This window comes from Misgurnus anguillicaudatus, chromosome 21 (assembly GCF_027580225.2).
Source record: "Misgurnus anguillicaudatus chromosome 21, ASM2758022v2, whole genome shotgun sequence".
Lineage (NCBI taxonomy): Eukaryota > Metazoa > Chordata > Actinopteri > Cypriniformes > Cobitidae > Misgurnus > Misgurnus anguillicaudatus.
Genome location: NC_073357.2, coordinates 39,381,959 through 39,402,393, shown reverse-complemented (window position 1 = coordinate 39,402,393; position 20,435 = coordinate 39,381,959). Strand labels below are relative to the sequence as shown.

General features: G+C 40.2%; 1 protein-coding gene across 4 annotated transcripts in view; it reads right to left on the bottom strand.

Annotated features, from left to right (window-relative positions):
- Positions 1-906: 906 nt before the first annotated feature.
- esyt2b (extended synaptotagmin-like protein 2b) overlaps positions 907-20,435 on the bottom strand; it is a 56,082-nt gene continuing 36,553 nt past the window's right edge. The window contains exons 8-24 of one of the 4 annotated variants that reach the window (XM_055206979.2): positions 17,132-17,252; positions 16,869-17,045; positions 16,692-16,774; positions 16,558-16,606; positions 16,094-16,183; positions 15,927-16,007; positions 15,433-15,534; positions 13,956-14,012; positions 13,454-13,528; positions 13,254-13,340; positions 7,637-7,786; positions 5,758-6,107; positions 5,332-5,430; positions 4,985-5,116; positions 2,545-2,650; positions 2,398-2,447; positions 907-2,322 (exon numbers count right to left, since the gene is read on the bottom strand). In XM_055206979.2, the coding sequence (XP_055062954.2) occupies positions 2,286-2,322; positions 2,398-2,447; positions 2,545-2,650; positions 4,985-5,116; positions 5,332-5,430; positions 5,758-6,107; positions 7,637-7,786; positions 13,254-13,340; positions 13,454-13,528; positions 13,956-14,012; positions 15,433-15,534; positions 15,927-16,007; positions 16,094-16,183; positions 16,558-16,606; positions 16,692-16,774; positions 16,869-17,045; positions 17,132-17,252 (1,846 nt within the window). In that variant the 3' untranslated portion in view covers positions 907-2,285. The remainder of the gene's footprint in view (positions 2,323-2,397; positions 2,448-2,544; positions 2,651-4,984; positions 5,117-5,331; positions 5,431-5,757; positions 6,108-7,636; positions 7,787-13,253; positions 13,341-13,453; positions 13,529-13,955; positions 14,013-15,432; positions 15,535-15,926; positions 16,008-16,093; positions 16,184-16,557; positions 16,607-16,691; positions 16,775-16,868; positions 17,046-17,131; positions 17,253-20,435) is intronic. The other 3 variants (XM_055206986.2, XM_055206993.2, XM_055206997.2) reach the window with 3 other exon arrangements.

Below are 20,435 nucleotides of genomic sequence, written 5' to 3'. Positions count from 1 at the left end.
TCGAAAATCCGACGATTTACCACTAGGGGGAGTTGATCACAAAGACCAGTGTAGGCTATACTCTTTGGTGTAGGTGAACTCGGGTCAGTTTTATTATAAAAGTTCATAAAACATTCATCCTTCTAATACTTCCATTTTGTCTACTTTTTGTTTATAGACAGATTTAATGACAAAAATGTTCATTAAAAAGGGAGTTCGTTTTAATGATTTGTTTACCATAAATAAAAGTAAAAACTTTTAATTATGTCTTATTTAAATTAAATAATTATTTTTCTTAAAAACATATTTTAGAACAATCTTGCAACTATTTTGTAAAAAAAGTGTAAAATGTTTGGGCTTTGGACAGATCTTGCTGCTTTTACACTATTTTGACCAGCAGGTGTCGCCAGCGTGTATGGTGTTTCGAAAGCTTCGAAAAACTGAATCAATTTGCGAAGCAATTGGTTCAATTGACTCGAAGCTTCGAAAAGCTTCAAAACAAACAAAATCTTAAAATAATATATACGGTCCGTTAAAACAACAAAAACAATAATTTTACAGATAATGCTAACGATGAATATTTTAGTGTCCCCACCAACGTTATGTTATTCTTAACTCTCGCGTTAGTATCAAATTTTAAATTTGCTAGCAGTTTTAAATTCGAATTGATTTGATGGCAAATTTTTTGTTAATAACATCCGGGTAAATCGCTCTAAAGTGATATTTAATAGTGTATTATATATCAGTTTCTATACAGCTTCTCCTGTACACACAACTGATGGATCGGTTGTGTTGTTATGACAAACAATGTACACCAGATGGCGACAAACGACGCTTTATATCCTCTCAACCCTTGTAAGAGTCATTTTCTAGACTGCAAATATAAAAAATTTCGATTATAATTAAGTACAGCAAAGCTTTAGCAATCAAACTGCGAACTTATTGGACATTTATTAGGTTGCATTAACACTTTATCAAACATCCTGTAATGAAGCATATCATAAAGAAACAACAGGATGAAGAGACAAAATTAACAACAATAATAATATAATAACAATATAATAGAACATTCAGTTTGTTTTAAAATTGTGCAATTTACCTTTACAAAAAAGTAAAAACACTATGATATCGGAAAACTATGATATCTGAAGACATACTATGGAGACTGAAATTCCTCGTGCATAATGTCCCCAATATGATATGAGCCTGGAAAAATCATTTTCAAAGATTCCAAATCAACTTACAGATGCAAGCTGAATTTCATATTTCAGTAATATCATGCACAACTCAGAAAAGATTAAGGCTGAAATTCACACCAACAGCCATTTCACAGTCTTTAAACAATCCTAAACAATACACTTTGTGACTAGACTAAGAACGTACATACAAAATTTCACATAGTATATACATTATTTTGCTTTCTTGCTCTAATACAAACTGATACATTTCTTCTGAAATAAATGGGTATCAAACATTTCTGTACAGGCATTTGTGTGCTGTGCAATAGGAAACAAGTGAAATACTTTTAAAATAAAGTATTATCAAATGATCATTTATGAATAGCTGAATGTAACTAGAAGAATTTCCATTACCCTATGCAATACATAAACAGAGGTAAATGAAATTCAAGGTACAGTAAAAGTCAAAATCACAGCAGCATAAAATTCGTGTTCACAAATATACATACATGTGCAGTGTCTGTTTCATTTGCAACCCACATTTGCAAATGGGAACCACAACCACCTCTTTGGCCATGTGTTTTATGTAATTTTCTGCCTAATACAAATATCAATGCTACAAGGATATGTCTTTCCAACAACAAGAAAGAAAAACGACTAAGAAAAAGTAATACAAACCCCCAGTATTCTAAAACTGAGAATATATAAAAAATAACTGTACTGTAAACCAACTAGGAGGGAATTAGCATCACTTAGCCTCAGTCAAATGATTATATAGTTTGTACTGTTGTTTTGTAGCTACATTAGCAGAAGTCAAGAGTCATTTATCTGGTGACAGGAAAGGTGAAACAGTGCAGTGAATAGATGAATAAAACAACATTTTTACTTAATCCTTGGAGAAAATGAGGGTAAATAGAGCACTTATGTTTTTACGGTGGCAACTTTGCCGAAAATTTGAGACGCATTGTAGGCCAATGTAAATCCCAGTAGATGTGGCCTGGTTTAGTTAGCCAAACACCGTTCTTCTGCTACTGAATGCTTCTCAGCTGTAGATTATCTTGTGCAGACTGACTGGTGTCCCAGTTATCTGCTGTTTTCTTTCTAATGCTACATCCTGCTTTCATGGTACTACATTTTCTTTGATCCATCTTCAGTCAGATTATACCTAAGAGAGAAAGAAAGACTTTACAAACCAAACAACTCAACTAAGGTCTGCAATGTGTAACTGTAAGAATCGTACCATCGGGTCCATCCTTTAGAAATATCTTCACTTGACAAATCCACAAGTGCCTGTACAAAGATAATTGTGAGTTTCAATAAAAACACTGATTAAAATGATAAAGAACATATAATGGTGAGTGTTATGGTGTGTCACAGCTTTTGTTACCTTGCCAAGCAGTACTTTGTGTTTGGATAGAAGTCCTCCTCCATTCTTCACGGCGACATCCAGAGTTCTCCTGTGCAGTTCCACTATAGACACACTAAACTCAAAGCTGACAAACACAACACACAGCAAGAAAGTGTAACTATTTTGTTAATTTACTGCAGCAATGTAGTTTGTTTTGCATCTTTTAACATAGGCACGTACTGTACATGTCATTGCTCCAAAACACTGGCAGCTGCATCATACTGATTTGGCTAATATGGCTGATAACATCTTAGTTAAATAAGGACCTCCATGGTGAGGTTACCCATATACAGGTATGTGTTTGCCCTTGGGATATTTCCAGCAGCATGTGTTAAACTGTAGTTAATGTGATAAACTACATCCGTGTTTTCTCTGCTGTATGTGTGGAGAAAGAGTCTGACCACTTCATTTGAATGAAAGAAATGCAAGAATACAATAGAAACAAGAATATTAGAGTATATTTAGCACATTAGAGTAAGAATATTTTGTGTGGTATAAAATAAACAATAATAATATCTGCATTGATTTTATGGGCGTTCTGGTCTGAAAACGAGGTGTGTTCAGGCGCATTTTTGGCGCGTTGCTATTTTGAGGCAACTAAAATAGACTACGCCATTGACCAACAAAAAACCTGATCTAAAGTCAATGGCGCAATATTGTTTTTGTTATTTAATGAGCGCGTTTGTAATATGCGCCTATAAACGGGACGACAACGCAGGTTTGCTTATCATACACTTGGATGCGCAGCAGCACAAAAACGCTTTAAATACGAAAAATTAAAGGATTAAAATGTAAAAGATTATTATCAAGTCTCTTGGACATAAATGAGGATCGATTATGAGACGTCAGAAGGCGTAAAGAGCTGCTTCACTTGTAGTCTGGTAAGTAAATAAATGCTTTGCTATAAACAAATGCATCTATTTTTAAATGTTTTTTGAAATGCTACCCCACGGATGTATTGTATATGACGACTCTGTACCTGTGGATATGATGAGAAACATTTTTAAGTAATGCTTTAAAAAATAAAATAAAAAAACTCATGGCGCTGTCCGAGTGCTGAAACGACTCTGTAAATTCTTTATCTCCTGTTTGTTACAAATAAAGTATTTTTAGAATACAAACCTTTTCTTACATAAATTTTGGTGCATATCCGTTTGAAATTCAGTCCGAATCTGTTTTACGGTACAGCCAGAGGTGGTCTAAAATCCATTTCAAATCACATTTCTGGAAATCCAGTCTGACTGCTCTGATAGCATTTGTGTAGCTTTTTGGATACGTCATGCTGTCACATCATGTAAACGCAACCCCAGCGTATACTTTGGAACAATCCATTTATGACGAAATGAAAGGGGTGTTTGAGAAAGTCCATGTATTGGGGAATATTGGCTGTTTCTCAATATGTGTTCTTCAGCGATCTTGCGTCCTCGTGTCCTCGCTCTACGTCATCATTAACGGTCGAAGTTGAATTCCAATTCTCAAGAACGCAAGGACAGAGGACGCATGAAAATACCCGGATGTGTTCTTGATATCGAGGATGCATCGAGTGCAGACTTGCTGAAATCGCTTTACGCCCCAGAAGTCATTGCGGCAAAACTTCCGAGTTCGTTCTTCCAAGGTCGCCTGGCAAGACCGATCTCCACGAGGACGCAAGTCCGTTCTATGCGTTCTTGGAATTGAGAAACAGCCATAGTTTTTACAATGTCAGACAGATTGTCGTGCCAGCGCGATGTCATTGCCATAGAAACCGCAACACAGCAGAACTCTACAGGACGCACTGATCAGATCTAAACAGTTGTGACGCACAATATGGACAGTAAGTCTGTCAAATTGGATATGCACCTAAATGGATATTGTTGATAGAGTTGATAGTGTGAACAAGGTTTAAGTGCACGGAAGATGAATTTGATGAACTACGGCACGCAAAATGAGCGTGTATTACATCAAACATGGATCACAGTGCCCCCCTAATGTGTGGTTCAGTTTCTTAATTTTTACCTTTCATAATTTGCAATGTTTCTAGTTTTGCCACAGTTTACTATGTCTTCTTTTCTAGAAGTGGAGGTTTTTGACAAAAAAAACGTGCATGCACTTAGAGGGTTTTGCAGCGAAGGACAGTCAAATTTGTTAAATTACAATTAAAGTTTAAAGTAAAGTAAAGTAAAGTAAAGTAAAGTAAAGTAAAGTAAAGTAAAGTAAAAGTGACATTTGTGAAAATAAGGCATTTCAAATTTTCAATTACTGATTGATAACCTTTAATTGCCATTAAAGGGAAATTATGAAACCTAAACATGAAAGCCAGATAAAAAATGCTCATTATCATGAAAATATATCAGACGCACTTAGAGGGTTTTGCATCTGAACACCTTCATTGTAAATAATGTACTCTATTAAGCCCTTGTGTGTGTAGTGAGTTTCTTACGATTGGTCATAGACAGGGTTGAGTGTTTTCTTGAGCGTGCTGGTTTTTCTGCGGCCGCTCCTGCTCTTGTCTGGTAAGAGGTACAGGCGGATGTATGGATCTGAACCATCTTTGGTCAGTGCTATGAGGTTTCTGTCATTGAAACACACAAACCCACACGTTTCACGTGATTAACACATGCATCAAATAGACAGAAAGTCTATAATTGGACCGCTGACAGTCTTACACTTGGGAGAGTAAATCACTGATCACATCCCAAACATCTCACTAATACTTAGATTCATTGCAGAAAGAAAAAAAATTGAAACAGAAAGGAGAACAGAATGTGTGCTTTTATGTAATCTCACCTGCAGGCATGAGCCACCACAATGAGTTTGTTCCTTTGCAAGCTGTGTCGAACAGTGAGCTGAACTTCACCAAGCGGATACCGACTCAACCCAGAACCGCTGTAAAGTCAAAGAAACGAAGATGAATTTCAAAACACAAGATTACAGTGGGTTCACACAAGATGCAAGTTTAACGATTTGCACGAGAAGATTACATACAAAGTCAATGCCAAGACGCGATCAGATATGGGCCTCAAACTGGTCTTCGCCCAAGTTGCAAATATCCAACTTGAGGCAAAAATTCGCATGACATGAAGTTAAATCCCGCAAGTAATCTAGAGCGAGTAACGCGATGCCCCGCGTTTGGTGTATACATAGCATAAAAGTCATAACAGACCTGTGATAATATAACTGTGCCAAAGTGCACTGTGTCAGACACAGACTCACTTTTGCAGTTGCTGTAATCTCTGCTGCAGCTCCAGTGTGGCACAGGGCAGTGAAATGTCGGAGGCCAGACTTGGCGTCGAGTCTCTGTGAGACTGATGCTTGTGAGAGCTGCTCATGTCCAAACTGCAGACACTGTGACGTGCCTCCGCCAGCCGCACCGGCGAGCTGTCTGATCCTCGCTTTCCCTGAGGTGTGTCGAGCGGAGGGTTAGGTGAAGGATCGTGTGGCGGCTGGATGACAGTGGAGTCGCTGGTGACTTTTTGAGGTTGTGAAGTGTTACTCTGACTAGTGTGTCTGACACGGACAGATGATGGTTGACTGGATGTGACCTCCTTCTCCAAACAGAGAACCTGAGGACACAAACACGCAAGACACATAAGAGCAAATACTTAAATATATCCACTCTTAAGTCATGCTAAAACACTCCTAAACAAACTTAAATACATAATAGAGCTGGAAATCAAGGCGATGTATTGCTGCAATGTTGGGGGTAACGCATTACAAGTAATACGCATTATGTAAGGGATAATGTAGAGGCAGCCGGTAGTTATCGGGAAATAAGCCCCGACAGTGTGATCAGTCTTGTATCACACTGAAGGGGCTTATTTACTCGATAACTACCGGCTGCCTCTATATTATCCCGCTTATTACACGGCTACTTGCCACATAAGAAAAAAACTGGACATGAATATGAATTTGAAACATTTTATTGGCATATTTGTTTTAAATTAACATTTTTATCTTTCCGCAAAACTTTGCACAGATGCATAAAATGATCGTAATACCTTATTAAGATCCTCTGCTTCATACTTGTCTGTCTCCATTTTTTTCTCTTTTAGCCAGTCTTTGAGAAGTTTTAAGGCCCATTCTGTATTTTTTTTAGTGTTGGCTTCGTAGCTGTCATGCTCTATTTTGTCAAGTTCAGTCTCAGTAAGCTCTCTGTGTCTTGTCGTTTTCGTTCTTCTATCCACTGTTTAAAGGTTTTGTTTTTTCCATACATGTTAAAATTAATGTCAACATTTTCCATTCTTAATTGTGGTTGTCCAGTGTTTGTCACAAGATGGCGCCAAACAGTAATCTTTGTTGGCGCGGAGGGATTTAAAACATACAAGTAGTCCGGCTATGCGTTATTACTTTGGAGCGGTTATTATTTGAAAAGAAGGAACCTGCAAATGTCTCAACTGAACCAATCAGAATCAAGCATTCCAGAGAGCCATGTAATAAGTAATAATATTACTTTTCTGAAGTGAGTAAAGTAACGCATTACTTTATAAATGTACACATTAATATTTGAGTTACTTTTTTAAAAAAGTAATGCAAGTTACTTTTCAGTTTAATTCAATTTAAAAATAAAATAAATGTACTGAATTAAACGGAGCAAATTAATGTAGAATTATGCACTCTGTGTGCCTGAGCGGGAACAATTTGAGTCAGAAACAAAGATGGCAGGCAAGAGCTTGACATTTTTGCAATGGAAATATGCAATTTCTGAATGCAGAACTTCTCAGTCATAAAAACACCTGCAAGGCCTAAAAGAGATCAAGCCTCAGCCAAGTAAGAAAAAGTAATGCAAAAGTAACGTAAGCATTACTTTCCATGAAAAGTAACTAAGTAACGCAATTAGTTACTTTTTTGGAGAGCAAGTTAATACTGTAATGCATTACTTTTAAAAGTAACTTTCCCCAACACTGTATTGCTGTACATTGATATATGAGCAATTAAATGTAAAAAATATGTAATCTAACACATTGATTCTTGGCATGAGAATAGCAATACAAAATCGCCTCCATTTTCCCCTCACCCCTAACTAATTTCTTAATACAAGCCAAGCACAGTTTCTTTGAATCACACACATACAGAGAGAAACAGACACACCAACCCTGAGAGCCATTTTCAGTTTGAGGGTACTGCTGGGGCCAGAGTTCTGCAGGGGGAAATGCTGATTCAGCGTCATGTCCGCCTCCGTCAGCAATGAAGACAGTGCCACCCGCAAGTTACCCAGGGTGCACTTGAGCTTACTGTCCCTAACCTGAGAAACACAAACAACATCTGTGCATTTCACATAATCTGAATCATCACAAATGATCCTGAAAGTTTCTAATTATGAGATTAGGAGCATCAAGCCATAGCAATAAAAATTACAAAAATATTGCTGTAAATGATTAGTTCCCTTTCAATACGGTTCACTTCGCATTGCGTCAGTTAGCTGACGCTATGGGGGAAAACTCCTGTTTACTCCGTGACTGAAGCCTATTGGTTAACGTCTGTACAAAGTACAGACCAATGACGTTTGAACCCGCGCGCGGGATGCACACGTCCTTATATAAGCGCGGTTCAAGCGTCAGGAGCTCATATTATTTCTCCTTCAGCGCGAACCTCTCGCTGCTCCGAAGAAGAAGAAGCCTTACCTCGCCGTCGACAAAAGCCCTGCAGCGGAGTCCAGGCCTCGCGTCTTCCCCTGCCCGTTCCGGCTGAGAACCGAAGACAGCAGAATCCAGGTCTAGCGTCTCCCCTGCCGCTTTCCGGCCGAGAACCGAAGATAGCCTTCGCTTGCCGTGGTACGAGCCCTGTGCAGCGGACACATGCCTGACGAGGTCTCCCCTGCGGCCGCCCGGTAAGATCAATATTTTTAATATAAAGCTGAATGCTAAAAGAGCAGGCGCTGTTGTAATAGCGTCCAGCACAGCGGCTTGAGTGAGCCTCCCTGCTATGAATTTCCCCGAGCGCGTCACCGGTCTGGCACCTCCCACGCCGGGACCGCGCTTATATGCTTCGGTTGTCTTATCCATGTTTCGTGCTCCCCCCTGCTGTTCCTCTCTCCCCGGGATGAACACACGGCGAGCCATGAGACTAGATGGATGCATAGACAAACACACACGGACTAACCCCCCCTGTGTTCTGTCACATCGCAACCGTTCATGCTTACAGAGTCCCTTCGCTCCTCTCACATTCAGTGGCGAGATCTCTGGCACATATATGAATCCCCCGAGTGCATCGGGTGATACCGTTTATATGACGCATGGCTGTTCTGTCTGTGTTGCTGCTCCCCTCTGCCGTTCCTCTCTTGTTGAGATGAACAAGCGGGGAACCGTAAAACTAGAAAGATGCATACGACAAGCAAACACGGGCGGATCTGCCCCTGTTCCCTGTCATAGCACAGCCACTCGTGCTCCACGCTCGCGGAGTCCCTCGCTCCTTTCCCCGCAGTGGTGAGGTCTCTTAACGGCGTAGTTAGCACGCGCTCTTACGGCTCGCTGCCTCTAAATGCAGCTGTCTAGTGTTCAACGATTACAGAGCTTCATGCCCCTCCCCTCCTGGAGCGGCGCGATCTCATTCGTCTGCTCGATAGGGCGGATTCGCCGCTATTGGAGCATCAAGAACACTCATTATAAGAGCTAACCGGCTCACTATTCGTCTATACAGAGCTTCATGCCCCTCCCCCTGGAGCGGCGCGATCTCATTCGTCTGCTCGATAAGGCAGACACGCCTCTATTTGAGCGCTAAAACACTTATTATAGAGCTTTACCGGCCTGAGTCTATCTCACTTCGGAAAGCTCACGACTCGTCTGCCCGGTAATTTCTCTCTGGTTAAGACGGAATCAGAGGCAGAACGAGTTTGTTTAACATACTGAGGCCCGAATACCTCCCTTTATTCAGTCCCGTCCTATATCAGTGCGCTGAATATTGGTACATTCTTATATACCCGGTTTTTCTGCCCTTTTTAATAAACGGCAAAACCGCGGGCCTCACGGCAGACTTCCTCTCTGCGATGGGTTCAGTCTGACATTAAACCACCTAGACATACTGCTCTGCTCCGTGAGCCGTTCGGGTCACCGTCACTACTAAGGCTCGTGCAGCTGAACGGTCGAGCTCTGGTCTTCGCAGCACAGCTGCGTCGACATAGAACTGTCTGGGGGAAGAGGGTTTAAGTCGCGCCTCGGCTGGACTGCCCTGAAATGTTTTCTGTGTGCTGTTTATCCAAAACATACTGTGTAATACTGTTGGTTATGCGACCTCACTATAGTGGCGAACGGTATTGAATTCCTCTAAAAGAGTAATTTCCGTGCTTACTATACTGTGTATTGACACCCCACGGTCGTACGGTGTCTCTAAACACTTTCTCGCCTTACTGACAAGCAATCAGTAATACGCACACACGGCCCGCTGTCCATAATTCTATCGACGCTTGCCGAAAAAACCCCGGTTTGGCCATATACTGTGTATTGACACCCCACGGCTGTACGGTGTCTCTAACACCTTTCTGCCAAATTCGCTCGCAGCCCACCTCAGTTTCTCCGCTACGATGCTGACGGCGCAAACGAGCACGGTCTTACGGCTGTCATTCTCTCTTCATAGAGAGACGGCAGCCTCAGACTTTTGCATGGCTCCAAGCATTTGAATCGCGCCCTCTCCGGACGGCCACTCAAAAGCTTACAGCCAAGCGGTTTATGACGTTTTCGGCCATACAGCTGATTTATATCAGCGGATCCAAAGACGCTCACACCTCCGCTCCGCTCCAATACTCGGAGATATTAAGGGTAATATCAACCTGAAGTGAGCTTGCTACCCGCCACAATAAGTTTCAAAGCGCGCGCACAGTCAGACGCGCGGCTTCTCGTTTAAGACGGGCTCATGTACCCCTCTAACGAGCCTCAGAAAGCTGAATATCGTGGCATTCGGTTCATAAGTCCACTTCAGTTTGACTAAGCAAAGGTCCCGCCCCGAGCTGACGGCCGGGAAGCTCATGCTTAAGTTACACACAGCTGCATGAAGTGCTACCATTACGAGATCGCCAGCATCTGCTGTGGGTTGAACACGCTTTACGACGGCAATCAGCCTTCGGCGCGTGGAACGCCCGTTTGTCTCATATCAATCACCTTGTACTGTACATACGGTCCATTAAGGGGATGATTTTAGCACTGCGGCACTTTCGACCATGTTATTGTGATAATGCGGTCGGGCAAACTACGGTGGTTTCATTATTTACCGAACCAGACCGAGATCTCGCTCCCTGTACAAGCTGGCGAGTCATCTCCTTTATAAACTCATTGCATCGCTTTATAAGCTATGTTCAATCAGAGTGATACGCATCTCGTGCTTAAACTACCAAGATGCAGACTATTAACCCGTTACGATGGGCGTGCGGAGATTGCATCCGTGGGACACGACCTACATTACGTGCCTTATAACACGTTGACACGAGCTGCTAGGACCCCTTTCGCGAGGCGTCCTTATGCAAAGTCTGATCTATTCTGTCTAGTGACAGCGAGAGTCTTCCTCCCGCGAATTGTAGGTGGAACAGCTTTCTCCTCACTACAGAGGCTCGTGCACGGCGGCTTTCTCCCCCTGCGTATAATATATATATATTGTGGCGGTGATAACAGCGAACCACGCTTTTATGACCGACCATTTACTTTATTCATAAGTCTGTCATTTCTCAGATGCGGACGGTGCCCGAGGCGCAGCGCTCTGGAACTGTCCAAGGTCCTGTATGACAGATACGTCTGACGTACATCAGACGATCAGCTGTTCATCGGCGTCACAGATCACTCACTAGCGCACCTGTCAATACAGGTTATTATGGATCGTTGACGTTATCACCTCCCGTGACAATGAAGTCTACTCCATGTATGGATTAGATCCTCGGGCATGGTCTTAGAAGTTTCTCATTTGACATTTGTGACACGGCCGGCTGGTCCCCGCCGTCCACGTTGTCAGTTTACAGCTTCTACATCCCTGCTTCGCGCACTACTGAGGTTTGTTGCATTAAAGGTGCGCCGCGTAAGCTCACCTGTATGCACGATATGGGTTTTAATTATATGCGTCCACCGTGCGCTTAGAGAAGCTCACATATGCACGCTATAACATTTCGGTATACACTAAAGATGCGCTCGGAAAAGCTCATCTGTATACACGGCTGTGACACATACATACATTGTTGTTCATCTGTGTACGTTCACGGTGCGTTGAGTGCCCACCGTACGTTCATCAATCATATCTGTACGCATTCACGGCGCGTTCTGTGCATTGATTTATCTATACGCATTCACGGTGCACTAAAGGGTTCACCCGTGTGCGCACAACTTATTATCAGAACACATGACGGCGCGCTTGAGAATCTTGCCGGCCTGTGCATTATAACACTCTGATTCATCTATATGCATTCACGATGTATTCAAGTGTTCACCTGTGCCCGTGCAATTTATAGTCAATACACATTTACGGCGCGCTTGGACAGCTCACCGATCTGTGCACTATAATACTATCTATATGCATCCCGATGCGCTCGAGGGCGCACCTGGGTTCACACTATTGTGGTATCTGTATAATCCCACGCTACGAACCGTTCTGCCGCATATAATAGTCAGATCGGCCGTTCGTGAGTTTCGCAGATCACTCACTATGTATGTGTGTTGCTTACAGTGGTTATTTAGATGGATCGTTGAAACCATCGCACTGGCTCACGCCCCTCTGAGCTATGTCCTATATAGAGCCCACTCTGTGAGAGTTTGGCTTTTTCATGGACTTGGTCTACAGGGGTATCTATATTTGATATCTGCTACACGGCCGGCTGGTTTTCGCCGTCTACGTTGTCAGATTGTACAGCTTAGACGTCCCTGCCCTACGAGCGCAGGTTCTCTCGGCTTAATCATGCACGCTCATGTGTTTTATGTGTACACCACGGTGCGCTCAGCGAGCTCACCAACGTGACTCTGAATTTACTTATCTCGCACACCCGCGGCGCGCTCGGTATCTCGCCGTCTTGTGCTATGTTATGTGCCCCCGGTGCGTTTAAAACCCCACCGTGTGCGCGTCAACATTTTATATGGTGCTTACACATTGCTTAAAGCTGTGAATATGCCGGGTATAGGGCCACACGCAGTGTCTCTCCGGTAAGGCACTTCTGTACGTTGTGTATGCACGGCGTGATGGGATTACGTTCCCCCACAGCGTCAGCCAACCGACGCAACGCGAAGTGAACCGTATTGAAAGGGAACGCTTAGGTTACTCACGTAACCCCGGTTCCCTGAAATAACGGGAACGAAGCATTGCGTCACTTGCCGTGCTACAAACGTCTACGCAGCGAGTGTATTCGGCTGCGCGCTTCAGTCGAATAATATGAGCTCCTGACGCTTGAACCGCGCTTATATAAGGACGTGTGCATCCCGCGCGCGGGTTCAAACGTCATTGGTCTGTACTTTGTACAGACGTTAACCAATAGGCTTCAGTCACGGAGTAAACAGGAGTTTTCCCCCATAGCGTCAGCTAACTGACGCAATGCTTCGTTCCCGTTATTTCAGGGAACCGGGGTTACGTGAGTAACCTAAGCGTTCCCGAAAATGAAAATTTTTTAACCAACACTGGCCAATACAGCAATAAATTTTACATTAAAGATCTACACTGTGATACAGAAATGATACACTAAATATACCGTAAGCAGTTCAAATGATTTATCATACACTGGCATTTAAGCGGAGTGGTCTCTTCTAGAATACCTCAAGTTCCAGTTCCTGGGTGCGAGGATTGTTAATAAGGAATGAAAAGGCCTCCTCCCACAGTGGCTCACTTGTTTTATATCTCACCTGAAACCACAGAAGCAAAATGCAGCCCAGGACTTAATATACTTTCACATGATCATTTGTTTTCTTTTATATTGCCAGTCTCAAGCAGAATAAAGGTAATAAATAAGCTTTACCTTGCTCGTGTGTGTCTTTTGCCCTACGGTCAATTTGACAAAAGGGTTCGGATCTATGCTCACTTTCTTCCCAGACTGTAGAAACACACTTAGTTGCATGACACAATCATTTAGTCAGTAAACTTTAAACTGTATTAACTCTTATTATAGTTTAATTAAATAGTAAATTGTTAGAATATACTAATCTATAGAAATCTAAATCCCGGGAATGTTTTGTAATCCTGCAGGATTTGGGATTGAGAAAACAGGTAAAAACAAAGATGGAAAATGTATATTAATTTAAAAGGTTTTAATTAAAAAGGTATATCTATCAAATTGATTTCAAATCCATGCAATGGTGAATGAGGGAAAACCCCTGACAAGAACAGTATTCAAGAATGTTATTCACAAAAGACAAACAAAAAAAAAATCACAAAAGTGAAATCGTGCTCAGTGCCCAGATATTGAATGCTGTGCCTGTGATGCAAGCCACTATATAACTGCATGCGTTTGATTAATGTACCTTTAGGCCTTTATAAGGGGGTTTGAGGCCATCGGGGTTAAATTCAAGAGGATTGGTCTTTCCAGAGGAATGGTTGAGAAAAATTGAAAGCAGGATAGTTAATAAAAGAGGACAAGCAGGCACAATAGGACCGATCTCATACACATACATTCATACAAATCAGTAAGGTCAAAAATTCAGTGAGGTCTTGGCCTAATGACAGCAAAAATTGTAGTCACTACATTTTATTCACTGCATTACATTTCCCATCAAGCAAAAGAAAAAAATTGAGTAATTTTTTTTTATTTTCAACTGCTCACAAGAATAGAAAAGGCCTTAATAATCTGGTGATATTTTGGCCTCCCCTTCTTATTCTGTTTGCTAGCTCCAGATCAGGAAATGTCAATCACGTGTCTAAGACTGACCAAGCTGTATTTAGACAAAACATATGACTGCGGAGTCACCCAAGGTAAAAATACATAGATGAACCAAAACTATAAAGACTATGATAGTCAAATAAATATTGTGGTTATATTTGAAGAGTTTGGTTCCAAAACACAATAAATCCATTTTGACAAATTTTGGTAAAAACGTGTTTTCTATACCAAGAAAGTGACAAGATGAAAACCACTATTTTCTGTTACAAACTTTCACATAGCATCTTTAGGTTATAAAAACATAAAAAATTCAATCCATAACTTGATTTTCAAAGATTTATTATAAAAACAAATTATTTTTTCCACAAAATGCAATAAATCTATGACAAGTTTTTTTTTCAAAATGCTATAAATCTATTCAATCAATAGCCTATATAAATGTGCATTCATCTTTGCCATTTTATATCCATTTAGTTGAAGAGTTGTATACACTGATTAAAAAAATAAACATTAAATGGCATTAATCAAAACACTCACTTTGTCATTGTTTTGTTTTTGTTTGTTTGTTGATCACGAAGTACAAAGTAGATGAGCAAAACTAGGATTCTGTGTACTCAATGCATCACCATTGTTTGTTTACATTGCGTTGAATGGTGCGCTGTAATTTGTGGAGCGGATTCATTGCATTCTCTAAAAAAGTAGGAGTGGCATTTATCGCATTTTGGGAAAAAGGAAGAAAAGATGACAGAATAACGCGGCGGATATTGGATTTTGGCGAAAAATTAAGAATTTACTTTTAAATACTGATCTAATATAATACTGATTCTGGCAGTAACACTTTTTTTTCCAAAAATGGCATTTATCGCGTTTTGGAACCAAGCTCTTAATTTTATTGAATAGGAGAGAGATCAAATCTATAAAATGGGACTTTTACATCTACTTTAATTTTCTTGAACAAACTAAACATAGCACACATGCCAACAGGAACGAGTGGTAATTCACATGCACCAATTCAACATCCTGTTTTTCCACTTAAATTCCTTCAGTGGATGAAATGTTTAATCACACTGTTAGTTTATCAAGACCTGGAGATCTAGGATGCAGATGATTGGCAAACTCACAAATACATTTCTACAGAGAGAATCAGAGTTCTCACAAAAGACCAGACCAGATGCCCTCCTCTCCTTCAGGTTTCCACATCCAAAGCTGCCCTCAAAGACACTCTTTTAGTAAAGGAGGAAGGCATAATGACAACCATGAGACTATATGACCTCTTATTGTAGTTCTCAGTCATAGCAAATCCAATGTTTGAATGATTATGAGTGTCAATTAAACATCAAATATGTATTATAAAGAACAAAGAAATATATATTTGATTTTTATGCTATCATATACTCATTTTGGAAGTGTGAAAAAATACATTTCTTCACACTATATTCATATTTAACAAAAACTAAACCCCACAGAACATATTATCTATGAAAGCATGCACGAATGAAAGACGTCCTTCTTCGGAAATCAGAACACATCAGATCTTAAGAAATCAGATCACACTAGGACATCAGATCGTATGAGCATGTACACGAAGAAAACTTTTTAAGAAAACTTTTCTTACTGGCAAACTCCTTGCAGAGTCGAGGTAAACAACTAGCAGAGCTGAAGATAGATTGTCATTGGCCCTTATGGTCCTCATAACCTAATGAGAAAACAGACGAAGATAAAGATTATTAAAGGCTAAGCAAGTGTTTGTTTTATCTATTTGTCATCAATGTTGTGCATAACTTGATCTAGTTTCTCAGCATTTGGGTACAATGACAGCCACTCTAATCTCAGATGAAGCTTGCCTGTAGCAACCTCTTCCAAGTCAAACCACTGTAGAGAAGCAATAAATCATCAATGTAACAGAATGGCAGCTATGATTACACAGTTTAGTATGCATAAAATGTCAAAAGTATGCTTTCATCATTACTTGGTGTTTTATTCAGTCCAAATTAAATAGTGAAAATTAATCAAGTGAAGGGATGTGAGCTGTAAACTGGAAAGTGTATCTGTAGCACAGCTGGACATTGTGTTAGCAACTTAAAAGTTGTGGTGGGGGTTTGAGTGCCAGGGAACACACGTATTTATAAAATGTATACCTTGAATGCACTGTAAGTTGCTTTGGATAAAAGCGTCTGCCAAATGCACAAAATGTAAAATGAAATGTAAATAAGGAATAGCTTGGAATGAGACTGTGACTGTATTACCTCATCAACCTTCTGCTCCTTATAAAGCTCACTCAAGTCAATCATAAGACTGGAAACAAAATAAATAAAAGACTTTAAATACATCTCTACAGTATAGCAAGGTAAACAACTACTATTTCAACTACATAACGCACCTTCCCAAGAAGTCATCTTTGTCTGGGTCTTCATCAAAGAGCTCAATTTCAAGATGTTGTCCTGAATGTTCATATACTAATGCCTGACCATAAAACAAATACAAATACATGCTCAGATTTTAGTTGCTAGACAAACTGTACTGCATATGTGTTTCACTGTTTATGTGCTATATTTACCTCATACACCTCATTCCACTTGGGATCCAGACATTCTTTGATGGTCTTGCTTCTGAAGAGCTGGTTGCAGACCAGCAGCATGCCATATGGATCGGATTTGCCTTTAATAAGACCTCCCAAATACGTATCCTTAACTTCTAGATTTTGAGCTTCGAGAAAATGAATCCTTAGAACTCCCTGATGAGAAAGAGTAGAAGAAATGCAATAAAGACAATAGAGATGCTGAATAACATAAACAAACATATATAGATGTGAGTGTTCACCTTTGCCATGGGAAAGCGGAGTTGTTCAAGTTTAACCTCACCAATCAGTGGTACAGTGATCCTGTTGGGCAGCACCATATAACTGCTTATTATATCCTGAATCATGTGGTCGGAAAAGCCACTGCAAATGAAGAAAAATGACTATGTAGTGACATTATTTTCTAGAACTGGAAAGCCGAAACACAAACAAAACTCATTTTTCAGTGGTGCCTGCAAGAAAAATAAAAAAATTAGAGATGCACCGATAGAAAATGTCTGTACACTGATATAACAATACTATTAGATACAGATTTTGCTTTTTACTCCTCGTTTAAAAGTATTATGTTGTAAAAACCAAGAAGTGCAGACCCTACAAACTAAAATTCTCTTTTCCCCAATTTAAAATGATCACACAGCATGAGTTTTTCCACCCTTTTGATTGCAATAGCACCTATATTGTTGCTAAAAACAATGTTATGTCGTGTATTTGGTATTATACAAGTGTTTCCGCAGTTTATGGTTCAAAAAACACATCATTTTCCACATACGGTACATTTTTGTTGCTCCAGATATCCCTGCCTACACAAAGCTCATCGATCTGAAAAGCACGGTGTCCCAGTATGTTGTGATTGGCCTGAATACCTCTGACGTCAGCCAGAAATGTGACGCTCTTTAATGAATTAAATGTTTTTAACAGAAACCCCTTACAGGAGTAGCTGAGTGATGAAGTGAAACTAAAGGGTTAAGTTAATAAACACAAACCAAAGCGCTTTCTACATGAAGCACTCTACATAATATTAAGCCTTTATACAACATAAATGTACAACGTGCATCTATCTCCATAAAATGCAAGATTTCAACTAAGTTTTCAACTAAGTTATGTACAGAAAGTTAACTCCCTTTGAGGATGTGCATCATAAACAGCGCGCTTTTAAACACGTCCAGTCAAAGCAAAAGCTTCATAACATTAAGCAGCTTTAAGTCTTTTGCTATCATTTTAGCGATTAGCTGTGTCGTGTCGTCCCCTTACCTGTTATCAGTCAAAATGTAATGTAAATGCTCGTATGGCTCTCTCTCTGGTATTTCTTGACATTTGATGTTTAAATATGAGATGATAACCCATTGAACGTTTGACGGCTCTGTACATTTTGCACCTGACTGACTGTATTTCCAAAAATCACGGCATCCTTTTAAACCATAGCGCCTCAGTGATGTGAGGAGTGGCCGGCTTCACGGGATCAGCGGGCTGCACCGCACTGCGCGGATCGGCGCTTTGCTGCAGCGCGGGTGCACGGAATTATCTGTTTGTTTTTGAATCATGCATGCTAATGTTACTGATGTCATACGCCGGTCTGCGTAGCTCGACATGACGCCAAACACGCATCTCCAGACCCAGTCTTTACTACCAGATGCGCTTGTAACGCTAACCAGCCATCCAAATGCCGCCATATCCATAATAAATAAATAAATAAACACACATGATCATCGTTTTCGTGATCGATCATCGATGCCACTTTCGAGTACCCGAGCAATCGAGTACTCGTGCCCATCCCTTTTAGTAAATGTACTTATCTCGCAATAGTTTGCCTGTACGGAACAAAGCATTCACATAACTCGTCTGGGTAATATACTAATGCCGCAATAGCTAGCCTGTCTGAAACCATGAAGATATTAAACGACAACACTGTGTGACACTTGCATTACATGCGAACGGCCCCTACGCTAATAGGATTTTGTTTCTCTCTCCATGTCTCGTCCTTGATCCCGAGGACATTGAGATAAACAGACCCATTTCCGGCTGCCGTGAAGTTCAATACACCACTGATCTACTGTGCCTGACCAACGACCACCGGTGGAACCTGTTTAATCTCCTTATCTGTTTACTTATTACATATACAGTTTATATATTACATGTTGTGTTCAATAAAAACATGAAAACGTACAATGCTTGTGCGGTAATAGTTTAAGCAGACTGTGTTTCTCTGTTGTTGTGACTTAGATGAAGATCAGAACACATTTTATGACCAATTTATGAAGAAATCCAAGTAAGCCCAAAGGGTTTACATACTTTTTCTTTCAACTGTATTTCCCAAGTTTTTTTTCCTCCTAGGACTAAAAATGTCGGGAGTTTTTTCTCCTAGGGGGGTTTTCAACCCGGGGAGTCAGTCGACATTGGCTTAACTTAGAACCCTCTTCTATAAGTTACATTATTAATACACTCACTTGTAAATTTTATTCATAGCCGATGTATTTTGCTAATTATGTTGTCTGTCGATCTTTCTGTCTTTTCCCCTGCTTCTATTAATGTAAAGCTGCTTTGAAACAATAAACAATTTGCCTGTAGAATATCACAATACATCAGATACTTGTCTCTCATGACTATTTCTGACTTTTTGATATAAAAAAGTGCAGTATCACTAATAATAAACCCCACCCTCAATATCTATATTTTACAAAGGCTCATCTGCTCATGTAAAAAATATTGATTGAACATCAGCATAAAGATATTTTATATGTTTCATAAGATCTGCACAACCAACATTTAACTTAACAGTATACACAACCATTGTGTTTGCCTGTGCATTTTGCCTGTCGCAGCACAAACATACTATGACCTTGCAGAGAAAGAAGCACAAACAAGAAGAGATGCAACAGATAAAATTCCCACATGCAAGGTAATGTATCCCCCCCCACACACACACACACACACACATACCCCATTTAATCCATCTCCTGGTCCCTAGGCAGCTCTGAAAACACTGCAGTTCTGCTTTCTTAAGTCATCAGTATCATAAGGGAAAATGCCTAACTCAAAAATACAATTCAAAGATTCTGTGCAATAACACAAGCATCTTCCTCTCTTTGCCTTTTGTTAATAATTAATTAGAAATTAACAATCAAATGTCAAATGGATAAAGCAGTGTAAATGTCAGCACCACTGCAGTCATACAGTTAACCCTTAAGTATTTTCAGTGGCTTTAATTAAAAGTTATATTAAAAATTTTAAATAGTTCAAACTTACTTAGAATGCTTCAGCATGGAGATTACACAACAAAAATCAACGAAGTATGCCCTATGGCCTAAAAGGGCTGAAAAAAATCACCAGCCAGTGTTGGTCAAAAGTCAATAAAATTGAATTACTTTTAGTTTGTTTTTCAGTTACTAATAATGCAGCAATAATAAATACACATGCATAGCACTTACAAATTTAACAAACAACACCTTTAAAAGGCAAAGTTCAGCCTCATTAACTGTTTCTGCATTGTTATTCATAGTTCAATGTTAAACCTCAAGCCCAGCAATGACTGGCAAGCAGACCACTAGA